The sequence below is a fragment of the Nothoprocta perdicaria genome, unplaced genomic scaffold (assembly GCF_003342845.1).
Source record: "Nothoprocta perdicaria isolate Ctin4 unplaced genomic scaffold, notPer1 scaffold_144, whole genome shotgun sequence".
Classification (NCBI taxonomy): domain Eukaryota; kingdom Metazoa; phylum Chordata; class Aves; order Tinamiformes; family Tinamidae; genus Nothoprocta; species Nothoprocta perdicaria.
The window spans coordinates 1,552,757-1,570,945 of NW_020454583.1; the positions used below are offsets into that span (position 1 = coordinate 1,552,757).

Here is an 18,189-nt window from a genome sequence, read left to right on the forward strand (position 1 = left end):
GATGGAAGATAGTAAAATAAAGTAGAAACATAAACATCAGTTACTGTTTCAGCAATTAAGTAGTGCTTGGTATTAACAAATAATGTATTMTTTTTGCTGACTAAGTTAAATGTCTGCAGTCTTGCTATGAAGAAAGAAGCTAGAAGTAATCGGACRCTGTAAGCACCAAATGCTGTTTGGACATAGTCCCAGTCCTCTTAACAATGGCCTCTCAAAGTGTTTTAAATTGATAGGGATCAGGCTGCAGCTATATATGCATATATGGCTCCATTTTTATTATTATTGCTGCTCTTAGAAGCCTTAATGACTTAAAAAATGAAGTTTCTTCTCAGTGTATTCAGACCTTTTCCCAAGTGCATCCACTGTGGAAAAATATCACTTTTTATCCTGAAAAACCTTTTTATCCTTTATGTCCCTTCTATCATGAAAAACAGCTAAGAGTAAAAACCAAGGAACCCATTACATAATTCCATAACAGACCTTTACCTAAATGCAGTTTTACTGTCATTATTCCCCTTTGAGCAGTTTACTTGCCGATGCTCAGCATTCGTTTTGGTGCTGCAGAAGGCCAAAACTATCATTTTGACTTTCACTATTTAAATATTTATGTAGAATAGCTCATGCCTCCCACTGCTCGTAGTTGGGCAGGTACTTAAACCTAGCTTAAACCTGCCACCCCAGCCCTCTGCCAACCTTTGCACAGAGCCAGGCCCAGGTGCCGCCAGCCAGCAGGGCAGGCCRGGCGCTGCAGCCGCTGACAGGGCAGAAGGAGACACAGCCCGAGGCAATAAAAACTTAGAAAGGCTCCTCCTGTGTCTGTGGTGACTCAGTGTCAGTGCCCTGGCATCCCGATCCGCCTTTCTTTGCGGAAACCGGTTAAACCAGTTACTTGCAAAGAGTTAAGTAAGGGACAGTGCATCTATTGGGCTTTTCCTGCAGGAGGGTTGATTTTTGCAGTGTTCTGTAGAGGTTGGACATTGCCCTGACAAAGAGCTTTAAGCAGAGAAAAAAAAAAAAAAAAAAAAAAAAAAAAAAAAAAAAAAAAAAAAAAAAAAAAAAAAAAAAAAAAAAAAAAAGAAGAAAGAAGGCTTACTTGCATTGCATTGAGTTATGGGTTGTTTTTCCCAACTTATCCCAACCCTAGGAGTTAGCCCAGCAACTGCCTCCTGTGCCTSCCCTACCTTGAGACACAGTCTCTCCACTTGCAAGATTTCAGTATAATTGTACTAGACATGTCCTAGCTTTCCTGGGTGAACACTGATGGCTTGGAACAACTATTTCTGATGGGTGGGTTAAGAATTTGGGATAGTTTAGAGGGTAATTTATTCTTCATGAGGGACAGAGCATAATGAGAATAGCATAATGAATAGCACGGATAACTGTGTACTAAATAAACTTTTTTATAGCTTTATGCATTGATCTTGAACAAGCAGTCAGCTTGGAATAGATACCTCGAACTTCTATTTTGCCTTAAAATAAGTCAAAATGATCTCTAAAGCAAGTCTCTAGCTAAGCTCTATCTTACTTTTTTATGATAGAGATCAAATAGCTCGTCTTCAATAGAAGTAGAAACTTCAATAGTTTCTATAAATGAGCGTAAAAAGAAAAGTATTAATGATGATCAAGACTGTGAAACCTAAATAATTTGTTGTGAATTCATTAAAGGTGGTGTTAGGAATAATCAGCTGAATGCCTTGTGTTCGAAAATTACTCATACTTAAGTGGTCAGCAGACATTTGAGGGGGCCTTTGTTGTTGAAGGTATGTGGTGAACACTGATGCTGTTTACAGTTGAAATCCATTGATTATATAAACAAATGGGTAGCTGCTGTGTTAACAGGCACTCAGAGTCAGTAAGAACATGCAGAAGAAAAACATCTGCAGCTTCAAGAAGTTCTGAGGAAAAGCAAAACTTAGAACAAATATGGCAGTCTGAAGATGACAGCAGACAGGACCCTGGGTCGTAAATCCTAAATTAAAACTTTTGCTTGGTGTCCTCTGTCTTTACATAAGGAAAATCTACCACCAGCCTTACTGCAACTAAAGAGATAGTGAAGATTACGCGATGATACTTATTTTTTCAGTGCGTGGGCTCCCATTTACTCTAAGGCTCTACRTGTCATTATGACAACATTATAAAATACTTCTCCCAGGTAATGAAAAAGAACTTAATGTAAAGATAGGGATCCATGTGATGACAGCTGTCACGCTGCCACTGAGGCAGGGCCGTCAGATCCCTTTAGCCAGCAGCGCCTTTCTGCTCTGCTCTTTATTTCCCTTTCTCTGTCTCTGTCCCCTCACTTGCCTGCTAGGGATAGTGGCACTTATCTTCCCTGAGAGCAAGTGCATTAGTAGCAGGTCTGACTGGCTGGTCATTTTGCAAGCAGAACTAAGTCATCAGATTACCATATTTTTTAAAAATTGCATTACAACGAAACGGTCACAGTCTYTTATTATATTGGACTGGAACGGGTGACTTCTTTCCCTGTGTGTGGTGTGTTTTTGCAAATTCTATTAGATCAGTTGCCAGAGAACTCTGGACCACATTTTACAAGTTAATCAGAATGCCAGAACCCTCTTGTACCATGGGATGGAGATTATTAGGAAGGGGGATTCCTAGTGCAGGGGAAAACAAAACGACAATGAGAYCCCCAGGGCAAGAGGCGAATTCTCCACAAAGGGCCAACGCTCGGGAGGCCGTCGCTGACCCGCGATTCCTACCTGCCCTCCATGCAGCACTTCCCAGAGTCCCATGAGCCTAGGGGGCCGTGTGGGGCCCGGCAGGAGAGCTGATGTGGGAGGCCCCAACTCTTGCTGCAGTCCCAGGGCTCTTCATTAACAACCTTGGAGAAGCTGCTGGGAGCGATCTGAGCGAGGTGGCGCGCTGCCCAAGGCTGATGAGAGAAAGCCCCAAGGGCATTAATACCTTCCTCTGGCACAGGACGAGTACCTATCTGCAGGGATGATATAAGGAAGCTTTGCTGACAGACTCATTAAAGTAAGTGCCTTTTTTTTTTTTTTTTTTTTYYCMTTTCTCTTGGCACACCAGCCCTTTCCTTTTCCAAACCTGACGTTATTTTGCTCTKTGTACAGAAACGCAGTCCCCGCCATGCGGATGTTTTGCCGCATTTGGCTCCAAGCCCATCGCGTGGCCATCAGACCGCTCCAGGGAGCCACCCAGAGCACCTGGATGCTTTTCCTGGTTGACAGTGGGTGCTGGAGCAGCTGCACTTCGCGTACACGTTGGGCAAGTTACGTGTACCCTCATTTGTACCCGCCCGCATTGGTTTTTACCTGCCTCGCCTCATGTATTCCCCAGCTGGCTTCTCCTCCAAGAGCTCTCCTTAATCCCGGCTTTTTTTTTTTTTTCTTCCAACAGAAGAAAAAAAATTTAATTTGCTCATTGTTTTCTGAAACTTCAATGGTTTTGAATGAGGCTCTCTGTCGCAGTAAAGCAGGGTCTGTGCCTTTAGGCTGGTATTACTTACTGCTGTTACTTGCTTTCCGAAGAAGGCAGCTCAGCCTGAGTGAGGTGCAAGCCCCGCTCTGTGTGATTATTAAAAATAACCTCGATTAAAAGAGAATTTTGCTCTAGCAAATACTCATGAAGATATATATATATTTGGTGCCTCTGGATAAGGCAGTAGTTCTGTTGCTGGTAGGACAATGGCCCTATTGTGGGGAGTGTGATGAAACTGCATAGTTTTAGTTTTAAAAACTAAAAGAACAAGTTGGAATGGTTTTAATAGGAATCGTTACTTCTGGAAAAGGCCACGGAATGTCTCACTCCTAGTGAAGGGTGCCTGGCTCCCGTGTGCCGTCCCTGTGAGGTGGCCCAAGGAGGGACTTCTAAATGGTGCAAGTGAAGCCTCTCCATTGGAGTGAGGGCTGAGGAGGAAAGCAAAGGAAGAAAAAAAAAAAAAGAAAAAGAAAGGGGGAAAAAAAAGAAAGAAGAGAAAGAAAAAGAGAGAAAGAAAGGAGCAAACTGTAGCGGGAGGAGAGGAGGAACGGGACACCCTGCTCGGCCCAGGCTACGGGGCGGCGCTGGCGCCATTACGGCCGCGCCGGCTCCTCCTCCTCCTTCTCCTCCTCCTCCTSCTCCTCGCGGTGGCGGGAGGAAGGCCGGCGGCGGGATGCTGGGGGTGGCGGCGGGCATGACCAACAGGTAGGAAGGGCCCGGGCTGCCCTCCCGTGCGGCCGCCGCGGGGGAACGCGGCGTCGCGGGGCRTTTTCCGCGGGAGTTTTTCCCTAAAAGCCGCGCTTGGAGCAGGGCGCGGGTTCGGGCTCGGTGCTCCCGGCGTTAGGGAGCGCGTTGGTTGGGAGCTCTGGCGCGAGCCTGGTGTGTGTAACGCGACGTGCATCCTTGCAGCCGCGTCTGGGAAAGTTTAGCAGGGATGAGCCGTGGGACAAGGAGGCTGTCGCGCTGCGGCTGCCGTATTTCAAGCGTTTCTTGGGAAGAAGGATCCAAACTAAAGCATCTTATAGGGCTGCTATATTGAAATCCATGGGGCTGAGGGAAGGGGAAGTGTCTGATCCCAGGCTGGGCCCGCGGGCTGGGAGCAGCCGCGGGCACCGGGCTTTGGACTAGGGACCGGCCGCCTTATCTCCCCCAGGGCTCGTTCCTGCTGCGTGTTTTCCTTCCAGCACCGGACACACCTTCAGAGAAAACCCGCGGCAGCCGCAGCCTGAGCCCGGCTGACCGGGGCAGCCGCGGGACCCGCTCGACGTGTGTTGAGCTGCATCCGTCCTCAGCGCCCGCGCGCGGCTGCTCGTGCGGCGCATGGGGCAGCACCGGGGTCGCGGCGCAGGGGAAGGCGCAGGAGCCCGACAGGCTGGACCTAGCTCAGCTTTGGATAATGCAAAATAATAATAATAATAATAATAATAATAATAATAATAATGACCATTTGCCTCCAGTGCGTGAGTTGGCCGAGGCAGTTCCTGCAGGGATGGCTGCAGGGGAAGGTTTCTGGCACGGGGATTTTTCTGCAGACCATCCCGGCTCGTTGCAATCAAAGCAAAGCTAAGGGATAAGGCTTGTGCGAAGTGGCTTTTGGTTGGGTAGGATGGGAATGGGGAGGAGGTTCGAAATAGGGTCATTTTCTTGATTTGGCTCTTCTGGAAAGAAATGCACTAGAACTGTAAGTATTTCATTCAAAGCAGCTTTTTAAAACAAATATAAAGCTGATCTCAAGAGCTTCCACATGCTGAAACTCCCAGGCGATTTCAGGTCCTGCCTTTCTGTTCTAAATTAGGGAGGCAACATAATCTGAGTTTGGAGGAAGAGAAAGAACAGAAAAAAGCATGATGTGAGGTCTCTGTCCACATTCTGTACGTGGCCTAGGATCAGACATCTGGTGGGCAGATATGCCCACTGGAGACTTTACTGTTCTAAGGGATGTTTGCTCTGATAGATATATGTGTGTTTATATATATATGTATGTATATATATTATATATATATATATATYAATCTTCACTTTATGGAGGCTTTCTGAACTGATTGTTGCCGCTGTCTTGCTTGCAGCTTCAGAAATGCTGACTGTGCTTCGAGATGCTGATAACTGGTTAGTGTAGTGCTTATTCATTATATGARTATCCTCAAATTGAAGCAAAAGAACACAGATTTCAGCATCTGAATGTGAGATGCAGTTGTGTGATGTTTGGGTCGAGAGTGCACAAGTTGTTGAGGGTAGGGGGAGAAGAAGAAGGAACCACAAGTTGTAGGGTTTTTTGACAATTTTTTTTTCCAGATGCTTTCTCATGGCATTCAGAGAAAAGTTTGCAATTCAGGGCATTTATTATCTTAAGCATTTCCGCACAGTAGTAAATAGAGTCCAACATGTAGTAAAATACTGACCAAAGAGAGACCCTCTTTATTTGAAGCATAACTGTATTTGAAAAAAAAAGCAATATAGACTCATATGCTTTAGAGATCCTGCTCCACTATAAAGCAGACTGAAGCTGAAAACTGTAAGTACTTTAGAGCATTTGCTTTTGAATGCCCTGATGAGAGACTCCGTAAATAAGAAACTATATGTGATACTGTAGTAAAATTGTACTTGTAACCCACAGGTCTCTCTCTCAGACCCGGCTCCGTAGTTTACTGCCAGGGAGCCACTTACGGCCCATAATGTGCTGAGGATAACGTGCATAGTTAACACACTCTTTTTCAAGTTGCAATAAAATATTTATTATCAAAGCACTTAAGGCATCTTTGCAGCTCTCACCGTTGCGGTTTCGCGCTGAGCGCGTCGTGTTGGACATCCTGGTTTGTCTGCGTTTTGTTCTGTTCCAAATCCCATTTGAAGGTTTCTCCCTCCATACTTAATACAATCTCGTAATATTTTTCAACGCAGGGACACTCGGGGTATTTTCTGTGTTAAAAGCAGCTTGATTGTCGGGGTGAAAGTTGCTTAGGTAAGATCTTTCCATTGTGGCAAGTGCTGCTGACGAGGAAAATYGAAATGACAGTTATGTTGTGATAGCAGAGGTCCTACATTGTGCAAGCCACCCACAGGATGAACAATCCAGCCTCTGTGTTTGTGGTCTCCCGCTCTTGTAGTTTTAGTGATCTGTCACAGTGCCCCACGGTTGCAACTGGGACAAGAGGAGCCCTGGCGTGGAGGCAGAAATGTGCATTAAAGGGCTGAAAGGATGGGATTCCTTAATTCAGCTTGACAATGAGGGAAAACAAAACACCCGATGGTAGCTTGAAGCAAACTCTCTTCCCTTTTTTTTTTCCCCTTTTCCCTTTTTTTCCCTCCTTTTATTTTTTATTTTGTTTTGTTTTGTTTTGTTTGTTTGGGACACTCCTTTGTAGCTATTTCAGCATTTCCTTTCTCTGAAGTTTAAAATTCTCCATAAAATTGCTTACTAGCATTTTTTATAAGCAGACAGGAAAGATCTGTCTGTGAAAACAGTCAAGGTACTGTGGCTTGCCTGGCTGGATTTGTGCACCTCTACAGCTCTTTATGTAACGGAGTTTCATGGAATTTGTCTCCCCAGCTGGAGATGCTGGTGGGCCGAGTTGGTGAATGGGCTCGTGACAAACTGCTTCTAGGCCAAGTGAACCCCCTGTCTGCAAACGTGTTCCTGCTGCACTAAGAAGGACGGGACTGGCATGTTTATGAGTATCATAGAGGTGCCTGAGCRTAAATCCTTGTTATCACCCTCTGCAACGTGTGGCAGTAGTGTTGCAACAGGGCTGTCACCCAGGGCGAAGTTTTATGCTCTGCATCTCCCATGCTGTTTTCTCTTACATTTTAAATCAGAAGTCCTTAAATTTGGGCGCAGATCATCCTTTATTCACCGCTTTTTACTACTTCAAAAAAACACCAGCCACCAGTATGGAATTTGCTAAGGAGACACACATTATGTCTACATGCTGCGTTGGTTGGATTTGGGTTGTGTCAATCACTGCTGACATTAAACCTCTGAAGTTCTGAGAACAACTGTGGAYATGGACTTCTTATTGATGAAACTGATGGGAACAGGAGAGCTAAAATCTTTGGGTTTCCTATTGGTRTTGTGGATGGGAAGCTGGTGTGGATAATTGGCGTGTCTAAGACAGTCCAGCGATTTWTATGAGTGTTTCCTAAGTGGCCTAAGAGATAAGGAGAGGTTGTTACAYGTAGATAAATAAGAATATTTTGTATTAATATTTGTATTATATATTAATATTTGTATCTGTTGTCTGAATGTAAAAGGGGAGAACTAGGGAAAGAGCACTGCAAAGCAACACAGTAATGCTGGCTAAATRTGGGGAGGCCATAAAATGGGAGAGCGGCTCCCATCCAGACCCCTTGCTGGTGACACAACTGCAGCATCCACATGGGGAGGGAAGATYGTGTGGACAAGTATCTGGAAATCTGCTCTGCACAGGGAAGGGGGAAGAACAGGTGAACCAAGGGAGGTCTTCCCTAAATTCAGGCAGCTGGAGAAGCGGGAAGGTGGATTGCAAGCCGGGAGAGCACACAGGGCTCTGCCAGCTCGGGGATGAGGTCTGCAGCAGATCCCTGGGTCAGTGGGTTTTGGTGGCACCAGCCTGTTCCCAGCCTGGGAGCTGGGATGCGACGGGAGCTGCCGCGAGCGGGGACGAGGCACCCGCTGCCTCTTGGAGCAGCGGCAGCGGCTCACTGGGTGCGCTCACTTCGTTCCTGCTGGCGCGTGTGGGCCCCTAATTTGGGAATGACAAATACAGTTTGGCTGTCTGCGCTGGGGAGCGTGCCAGGCGAGGAGCGGGGACCCTGCAGCCCCGGGGCTGATTCAGCAAAGCAGCATCCGCTTGCAAAATACGCATGTTTTATCCAGCCCCTCGTTGTGAGGGGCTGCAAATATGTAGGTTCATACTTAGGTTTCTTGCTTTGCAGATGAAAAGCGTGCACTTCTAAGCTGCCTTGATGGCAGAATAAATTACATTTTGTGGCAGAGAGAGCAGCCGCCTCTGTGAAACATGGAGAAAGACTGGAGACAATTTATGACCAGCATTTGTGCTCGATTAAGTAATTTATTTTTACCCTGGCCTGCTGGTAAATGAGCTGCAATTCACTCTGCAGGGCCTCGTTTCCCAGAGCCAGATCTGCCCCATTTCGGGAAGCAGGARAGACTGTCCCCGCGGCTGGTGCTGCACTGGAGCTGCTCGTCCTTCCCGAGGCTACCGCAACGCTCGGGCAGAGCACGGATCGCCCCTTCCCCATCCCTCGTATCCACATCCCGAGCCGGCACAGCCGGCTGCTCGGGAAACTGCGGCAGGAGCCGCTCCGGCTGGAAGCCCCAGGCGGGGTGGGTAGACACAGGGATTTAGAACTGGGATCACCTTCCTCATCTTATACGTGGTAGTGATGTGAGAAGGGGAAGCACAGAAAGAAGGTGGAAATACCCGTTTTGATGGAAACATGGAGTTATGTTGGTTTGGCKGGACCATGTAACCATGGCTTTGGAGAATGATGTTAAATATGGGATTCCTATGAGGAGGTTTGGCGTCTAAGAGGACCAAGCAATGTTTTTTTGTGGTCTGGAGCCAGAACRGAGGCTGCATTTGGACATCCCTGGTGGGACCGGACTGCTTCCAAGCTCTCATAGTCTGGAAGAGGGGTCTGCTACTGGTAGATGGTTCAAAGATGCCCATGGCGAAGGAAGCACCTCCCGTCGTGGTTTCATCACCGCTGTCACAGGACTGGCTCGCGCCAACTCAACCCCAGAGCATTCGGAGGAAGGAGACCCCCTTTCCCGCCACCGTGCCGGGCAGGCGGGCAAGAGCAGCAGCACATCCATGCCTGCTGCAACGCGCGCCTCATCCGCTGGCATTCCCCGACTTCACAAAAAGTGTTCTGAATGTGCTGAATCCGCTGCTTTCCGCGATCCGAGGAACTGGAGGCTGTTGGTGTTAGAGCGCTATTTTCTGCATCAGTCTGGTATTATTGCAAAAAAAAAAGAAAGAAAAGGAGGAGTGGGAGCTCTGTCCTGGAGATCTTACAGGCCAAGCCAAACTATGTGCAGAGACAGACCTGTGGGACAGGCAGCTCCCAGCTCACGTGGCTGCTTTCTCAAAGCAGAAGGGTGAGGGAGGTGTTTCCTTCAATCACTGTCACGTTTCTAAACATCCTAGAAAAAAAAATTCCTTCTCCCTTTCTTCCTACATGTATATGCCAGTTGCAAGACACAGGCAATAGGGCTGGTTATGTTAGAAAGGAGCCAAAGTGGGTAATTTTAAAGCCGCTGTTGCTAAGAAAAACTTGACTTCCGAAATCTGTGTACTTYGTTCACATTTTTTCCTTTTTGTTGGCCAGCTTCAGGAAATGAGAACATTCTTTTGGCTTTTCATGCCTTAGTCACATTTTATACATATATACACACACACATATAGTTTGTATGTCTAAATATGTTAGAACATCTGGAGATGTTTGTTTCAGGGAGGTTCCCTTTCTGCATTAGGCTGCCTGAGCTTTAAATGCTTGCACACAGTTGGATGTTTCCAGGGTTTCCTGTGCTTCTTCCATTACAAGGGTATGTGTATGGCTGCCTGGAAAACTCTAGGGAATTATGCGGATAACATATGGAATGCACAAACAAATACAAGTAAAGCCTTCAAARGAAAGTGAGATTTTTCCCTTTTCTTATTTTCTTCAAAAATGTAATCAGCAAAGCTGTTGTTTAATACCAGTTGCATACAAATCTGTAGCTGTTTAGCATTGGCCAAGTATATTTGGAGAAAAAAAAAAAAAAAAGCAAAATCGGTAAAATTAATAAAATTTCCTAAAATCAGGATTAAAATTAGTAGCTTGTTTTTGTTTCTTGTTAGAAGAGGAAGAAGAAAGGCCGTCATGGGAGAGGGTCGTCCGCATCCGAGCGGTTCCGAGCCTGACACAAGCGGCTTTTGTGGCGCTGGGGGTGAGCGGCGGCCGCGCGGCCGCCTCCGCGCCGTCCTCCCACCGGGGTCACCCGGGGACCGTGAGACCTAGTCCTAACAGAGGGGGRAAAAAGGCTATTTGGTTTAACTGAGGGCCAAATGCTTCTGTGTGTGGCGGGGGAGAGAACACGATTTCCACCCGTGGCTGTTGAGTGAAGGCGGTGGGAGGGCAGCGCGTGCGGAGGCCGCCCGTGACCATCGGGAGGCAACAGCGGTGATGGCCGATGGCCTTTCCCCAGGTCCATGGACTTCTCCCTCAGGAGAAGCCTCCTCCGYGGGGCTCAGGGGGGTCCTGGAGGCCGCTGGGGCCTGTGTGCGCCAAGGACGAACTTGCCCCGTCTTCCGTGGGCAGAGGCCGTGCCGCGGTCTCCGGAGGTTTTACCGGCAGTTTTGGGGAACAAGGGAGAGCAGGAGGTGGTGGAGGAAGGGGCAGCTCGAGCAGAGGCCCCGCAGCCCCCGAGCGGCCCTGTCACCCGCAGCGGCGTCTGCCTCTCCAGAAGGGAATTTTCCCTTTTTCCCTCTATTTTTTTTTGCTGATGCATGGGCAGCSGGTGTGTGTCCCCTGGCCAGGGATGGGCACTCACTTGCCCAGCAGATCCCAAGGCCATTCCCCACAGTTTCCACKGCGTCCTAGCAGAGTGTCCTGAGCTGCCTGGTCCTCAGCAGGGCCGGCTCTGCCTCACCGAGAGCCAGTGGCTCGACCTCGATCCRAATAATGGGAGCAACGCGAGATCCGGCGCATCCTGCCCCTGGGATCAATAGCCCAAGATCCGGCGCGTCCTGCCCCTGGGATTAATAGCGGTTTTCTGCTCAGCAACCCGGCCCGTCCTCTCTGCCCTCCAAGCGAGAGCGGGGGCTGCTGGCACAGGGGTCAGGGTGACTGTATGTGCTGCGTGATGGCGGGAATGAAAATCCCTTGTGGACATGCAGGGTCGCTTTTCCGCTTGCGGTTCYCACTAAAACTCACTGGAGTTTATGGCTCTGATAAGGAACCTCTTGGTGACTGGAAGGTTTGATTGTTTCCTGGCCTGCTTGAAAGTTCCCTTTGATCTTTCCTTGCTAGTGGGTTATAGTGGAATTTTTTATTTTTATTTTCTAAAAAAGGCCTGCTTGTTAGAATAATTGTATTAGTTTGATCCTCAGGGTATATTTTACTTTAAAAATTGCTTATCTTTCTGAAGAAGTTTACCCCTTTTTTCCTCCTCAGCATGCTCATTTGCCATGCATGCTTGTATGAAGCAGTATGACTTTTTTTTTATATGTACAATAATATCAAAATAAATTGGTTATTGTTTAAAATAATCGAAAGAACTGTGGGACTTATTGTTTTGGCTCATTTGCTGTTCATTGAAACTCTGAATAACGTCTTCAGGAAAGGAAATAAAATAAAAATAAAAAAAAAAAAAAGAGGAAACTCTTGAGCCAAGACAGTCCCTAGGGGAAAACTCATGGATTTACTGCAGTAGAATGAATCCCCTTCTGTTATAATCTGTAGCAGTTAGAATTTCTTCTTTTCAAGGAGAAAAGCCTCCCATTTTCCCTGGGCATCCAGCTCGTGTGTCGGCTCCCGTTAAATTCCACCTTACGCTGCATCCGATGCCAAGCTCGGAGCTCGGTGTCCTGGGGCCGAAGCATCAAGATGCCGTGTTTGCTCCCGGCGCACGGGACTGTAGGGATGCACTTTGTGCGATTAACTTTGCAGCCAGCTGAAACAGCCAAGGAATGATAATTTTTTTTTCCAGTGACCGTGTAGAGTGAAGTGACAMAGTCCTAAGTCTCCGGTCTTTGCGCAAGACTCTGTGGAAAAGCTGCACTTTCAGCCTGGGCACCACMGCCCTGGCTGCTTGAGTGGGACCTGAGCAGAGTCGAGGAGTTTCTGCATTGGCTCCTGGTGGTGTCTGAAGAGCTCGGTCGGTCCTGGTGTCTGAAGAGCTCAGTTGAACCCTCCAGGGCTGCTCTCGAGGGAAGGCAGCGCCCTCAGCTCCCAGCTGTCCTAACGAAGCAGGTTGCTGCCGTTCAAGCCCTTTTCCAGCCTGAAATGTCTTCAAGGGAGGGTTGAGGCGGGATTGCATTGAATTGATTGCTGGTGGGGGCTTCATTTCAAAAAGCACATTAAAAAATAAAGTGCTATTTCAAGCGCCATCGGTTTTGATGTGGGGAGGGCTTGTGCTCATGGTTGCTCTGCTAATGTAACACAAAGGGAAATAATTTCAATCTCTTAGGTTTAATTGAATCTGAGTCATAAATGTGGAAATCAATACTTGTATCATTACTCCGCAGAGATGGGTAAACAGTACAGTTAAGATCCTTGACATTACCTTTGGGAAAAGTTGTAGGACTCAATACAATGAGAGAGGAACCAGGATCAGGAATCTTCCATTACTACTCAGATATCACAACAAAGCTTTCAGCTCAGCTGCCTTTTTTTTTTTTTTTCTTTTACTTTTTCTTCCCCCCTTTTTTTTTGTGGACCTTTAAGAGAGACCTTGAAGGAATTTAATGCTGTTACACGATGTCATTGTCCTGTTAGAGAAGCTTCAGGATGAACAGGATCTCAGAGCAGGAAGAATTGTGAAATTCCCTCTTTGGGACATCTGAGGTAAAACGTCGCTGATGTTCTTGAGTAGCTACGGTGGGGTTTGATTAACACGGTGGATTTGCCCCAAGTCCTTGAGCAATTAAAAATTATTTCCTTGCATGCACAGAAATACTCACCAGACCCTGCAGAGCGAAAACTGCAGGGAATACGGATGGGTTGGAGGTCACTGAGCGCCCTACGGAGCCACCACTGCTCTAGCAGCGAGCGCCACAACCGGCTCTATGGGGGTAGCATTGGCAGCTGGGATCGTCGCTCCTCTTCTCTGAAAGAAAGAACGAAACCAGTGGGAATTCTGGAAATTGTCCTTTGTTGCCATGTGTGTGGGCCTCAGGGAGTCTGATGGTGGTACCGCCAAGCTGCGGATATTTTTTTTTCCTCACATGYTGAGTAATGTTCTGTGCTCAGTTCGTACTGCAGCGGTTGGACAGTACTCGCTGCTGAACTTGGGAGAGAATTTAGTGTAAAAGCTGAACTGAGGACATCTGACACATCATTTACCCTTTTTATTGCAAAAGTGTTTGCAAAATCATCAGGGCTATAGCTCCAGCCAAAGAGATTTCCCAGTTATCCACTATGTAGTTTAGATAATAATGTTCTTGTAGCTGGTCTTGAGGATTTAAGTGAGACAAGGTCTACCTGAATTAATTATAAGAAAATTCATAGTTTGTCACRTGTGCTCCTTTATGCCATGGAAGTGATCTAACCTTCAAGAAACCAGAAGTGTTCATCCCATTATCTGACATTTCAAATTGTAGTGCTTAAGGTCTCTTTGGTGCTTAACTATAAATGCTGCAAAGTTGTTAGCATAACTGCATTTATTGAAAAMTTTGTTTCATTTTCTTTTTKTTTTCCTGATGATATGCTCATGGGAAGATGACTTGCTCATAGTCTCAAATATTCTTGTCTTAAAATGAACATTAAAATTTACAGAATTGACCCCTTCATTTAAAGTGAAATTAAGTAGTAGTGCAGTATATTTACATGAAAATAAATGGATTAATTTCTTTAATGTGAACTCTTTATAGGCCTAATCGCTCAGAACACTTAAAATCCCGACTTCACTGAGGCAAAATTATGAGCTTAAATTTCCATTTCTTTGGAGCCARGAGTTGGCACATCACATTTTCTGCCGACATTCACATCCGTGACTGGCATGAGTGTTAAACTACATCAATTCCACTGTTAAATCTCTTAAAAAACAAAAACAAGAAACAAGTAGAATCCTTACAAGCTAGAGGTATCTCTTCATTTGAAGTGTATTATTCAAACCATTCAAACGGTCAAGAATTGTGTCAGGAAGAAAATGTAGATTTTTCTTAAGCGATTGTTCCATAAATTATTCTCTAACGAAGTCTCAGTTCAGTGTGTACAAGCAGGYGCTGCAGTAGGATGTTGTCTGCAAAATATTACTATCAATTTTCTGACTGGGTATATAAACAAATACAGGACGCCTTTACTTGATTCTTTCTTCTTAAGGAAGAAATGTATCAGGAAGAATTGCTAACATGTTGAGCATGAGTAGATGATGGTGCTGCCCCAGCAGTGTTGTGCTAAGCTGTGCTTTACTTCAGTCTTTTACCCTCACAAATTGCTGCTGCTGGCGGGTTTTTTCCTTAACATAGGAAAATTACAGCAGGCCCTTGGCAGGACGGTGCTGCCAGGGTTGTAACAAAGGCTCGTGGCATTTCAAATCTGGCGAGAGCAGGGCTGGGAAGTGGATTCTTGGTAGGAATGATAGCCGTGACTCTGCGGATCCCCCCGCCGGGCGTCGCAGGATGCGCTTGGCACGCGGATGTGCCCCCTCACTCCCTGCAAGGAGCGCCGGAGCGATGCAGAGCGGCTCCGGCGCCCRGGGAATTGCAAGCCGGAGGCCGTGGGCTTGTACGATCCCATCTGCAAAACTCTGCCCGGGAGGGATGCCACCCTTTCTGCCTATTCTCAATACCAGAATAACCTTTTTTTCTGGTAAAAATCTCATCGGGACAGCTAGGAAATGGATTTTCTGATCTTTTTCAGAAAGAAAAAGTCACTTTGCGTCTGTAAAGCACATGTTTATCCGCTCGCACTTTGCAGAGGACAGTGYTGATGCTTCCTCAGGCCAAATGGCAGCAGCACCTTCATTTTCCCCTTCAGCACAGGGGCACGAAGCCACGCGATTAACTAATCGCATTAATAACGAGTGACAGGGAGGGGGAAAGAAGACAGGAAATGGCAGCTAAAATGAAGAATCTTTTTGCTTATTCACCAGTGAGAAGCAGCCAAGCTGAGGTCATTTCTGGCAGGGCGGCCAACGTGCTACTGCTCGCTCCCCTCTGCAGCTCGCGGTACGGAGCCGCGCTGCCCGTCACCCCTCCGGCTGCGTCTTCGGGAACATGAGACTGGGAATGCAGTGAGAATAAAGGTTAAGTTGCCCCACGTTTCCCCAGAAGCACAGGAGCGTCTTCCAGGAAGACAGAAGTGTTTTCTGGAGGGGAGGAAATGTGTCCATCCCTCRAAGTTAAAATGGTCTGAGAGTGATTCCTAAGGGTTTGTTTGTATTTCCATATCCAAAGGGAAGCAAGGTGGATCTCCAATGGGAGGACTCAATGATCTTGAAGGTCTTTTCTAACCATAATGATTCTATGATTCTCTCTATATTTTTTTAAAATCAGATCAGCCTTTGCAAAGGAATTTTAAAATTTGGGCACTTTACCTCCATTTTTTTTTGCAGCTTCACGGCAATTTGGAAATACCCAGGGAACATGTTCTTGTGCTCAGGGACAATTCCCCCCTCCTTCTCTGAGAACTCTAGAAATGTTAAATATTTCACTGTTGTCTCCTTGCCTCCCCTGGTTTGCAGCCTTGAGACCTGCCTGTTGGGAACAAATAGCAATTATTTGCCTCGCAAAAAACCATGTGCAAACACGCCCGTGCGCTGTCCTTCTTGTGTCATCCTTTGCTCTGCCATCATTTCCGTAGCTTTTAAGTTAGAGGAGAGCTGTATGATTTAGGATCTGGGTTTCTCTTCTGGAGAATAGAAAGAAACAAAAAATGTTCTGCTTTAAAAATGATTATTCTGCCTTCCCTTGCTGCCAGCTTCTGTAATAGAGGTTGAAATTATTGCCCTTACACAAGTGGTTTTTCTGTGATTCAGAATCAACTTCCTTTAAATTCTGTACACATATATTGTTATCTTCAGTGAAAATAGATTAGTGGAGTTTTCTGACAGTTCCTTGAGATTGTATGTATGTTTTCTATACAGCTCTGTGTAGAGATTACTATATCAGTATAATGGTTATCTTGGGCATGTTTTTAAGCGCCTAGAAATATCTYGAGCCCTGTTTGATCCCTTGTTGCTTAGTGTTTCTGATAACTCATGCAAACGCTCGTAGTTAGAGGCATTAACTGATTCTGTGCTGTTCATCAGCAGTTCCAAATCGCATGGAGGCCAGCCCAAATTTTGTAGTTCTGTTCATTGACCCTTGATTTAGCTTTAACTGCCCATAAACAGAACATAAATGGCTAAACTGACCAGAGCACATGCTATTATCTTGTATAATTTTTGTCTGCCTTATAGCCAGTAGGGCCGTTAGAGCTTCTTTCATACATAAGGTCTGAAATTAAAGGTCTGAATTCAATTAAGGAAGCGTTTGCTTTACAGCATGACCCCCTGGCTTTACTCRTGCCATTTTCTAAACAGATCTTGACAACGCAGCGTTGTTAGCATGCCTGAGTTTGCGTGGTTTGGCAAACTGTCATGCTGAGTTGAGTATGAGCAGGAAAGCGAAAGTTCAGATCCATAGACAGCTAGAAGCTACCCCTCTGCTTGCTCAGAAGATTGGCTCCCAAGTGACAATTTTGTTTCATTTTTACACAGGACAGCATTCAGATGCCAGTGAGGGGGATAATTAGGCAAGGATGGTGCTGCAAACTCTCGGTGTTTTGTTAAAACTTAAGCCAAAAGAGCAGCTCAAGAAAGGGGAAGTAGGAGAGAGGTATTGGTTGGGCCTTTGTAACACTGCTGAGCAAGTGATGGGCATGAGCAAGACGGTGACCAGGAGAACTGTGCTTAAACATCAGCGTGGCCAAGGTGGCTGCAGTCCCATACCCCGAATCCCCAGAAGAGAGTAGAGGAAAGGCGGGAAGAAACGCTCCTGGTTGTAACGTCTCTCACTGGGGTTTCTAAGATGTCTGGTTTATTTGAACTACTTGTTAACATTTCTTGTGTTACTTCACATTATACCAGTACTTTTCCATGGCCTTAGAAGCAGCACATTGTGGTTTAGTGATTAAAAATACTATTTCTGTTCATTTGGCATCATCTCCTACTCCTCCATTAACCAAGTTTGATTCTAGACAACTGTAATGGTTTAGCCAATAAGTTGCTGAAACCATGATTTGCATGTGTGTTGTGTTTGTGTTTCTTATGAATTTAGGCAAGGGGGGTGATTGCTGCGGAGTGATGTGCACCGGTTCTGGCTCCTCAGCAGTACCTATAATCATCTCCCACATAAATACGGGTGTGTATAAAGGGGTAGCTGCAAGGCTGTGCCTAGGACAGGGGACTTGGCAGCAGAACRGTGGCAGCTGCATGTGGTATTAACAGCTGCCTGCAGTACTTGGATGTTGCTGGCCATGCACTCAAGTTTCATTTTGCACGAGGYAGGCCTGGAGAACATGCCTCTTACAGGGCTTTCCTGCCTTGCAGTGACAGCGTCCCCGAGGGCCGGCGTGGGACGTTATAATGAGCACTAAAAACAAATGAGGATGACACGAGCAGCTCTGCGGCAAGGGCTCTTTAGAAAGGTCACCCTGCTCTCAGGCTTGGTTTTTGGCTGTGCTGCCCTCAGCAGGATCAGGACCGGAGTGGGGAAGTGGCTTCGTTYACCCTGCTCTCTGCTCTTGGGTTGGTCGCAGCTCTGGTCTCTGGGCATGGAGGTCCCTYAGTCCTTGGAAGCCTGGCTTTGCAGCTCTTTGCAGAAATGCTTAGGTATGGGAGGAAAAAAGGACGGTTTTCCTAAAAGTGGCCTGACCAGCTTCAAGTCCACCTGTTGTTTTACCTGTGTTGTTGGCCGGAGGATTTGATGCCAATCCAGTGGWTCCTCCTCACAACTCTTCTGGAAGGACTCCGAGTCTCATGTCCTGAGTCCTCTGGAAGTTTGAGAAACAATTTACCACAAAATAATGGTGTCTTTTGCGGGG

The 18,189-nt window shown here is 46.5% G+C and overlaps 1 protein-coding gene across 1 annotated transcript in view; it reads left to right on the forward strand.

Moving 5' to 3' along the window:
• Positions 1–4,146: 4,146 nt before the first annotated feature.
• Positions 4,147–18,189, forward strand: part of LIMS1 (LIM zinc finger domain containing 1) — a 71,939-nt gene continuing 57,896 nt past the window's right edge. The window contains 1 exon segment of the mRNA XM_026034476.1: positions 4,147–4,164. Within this exon segment, the coding sequence (XP_025890261.1) occupies positions 4,154–4,164 (11 nt within the window). The 5' untranslated portion in view covers positions 4,147–4,153.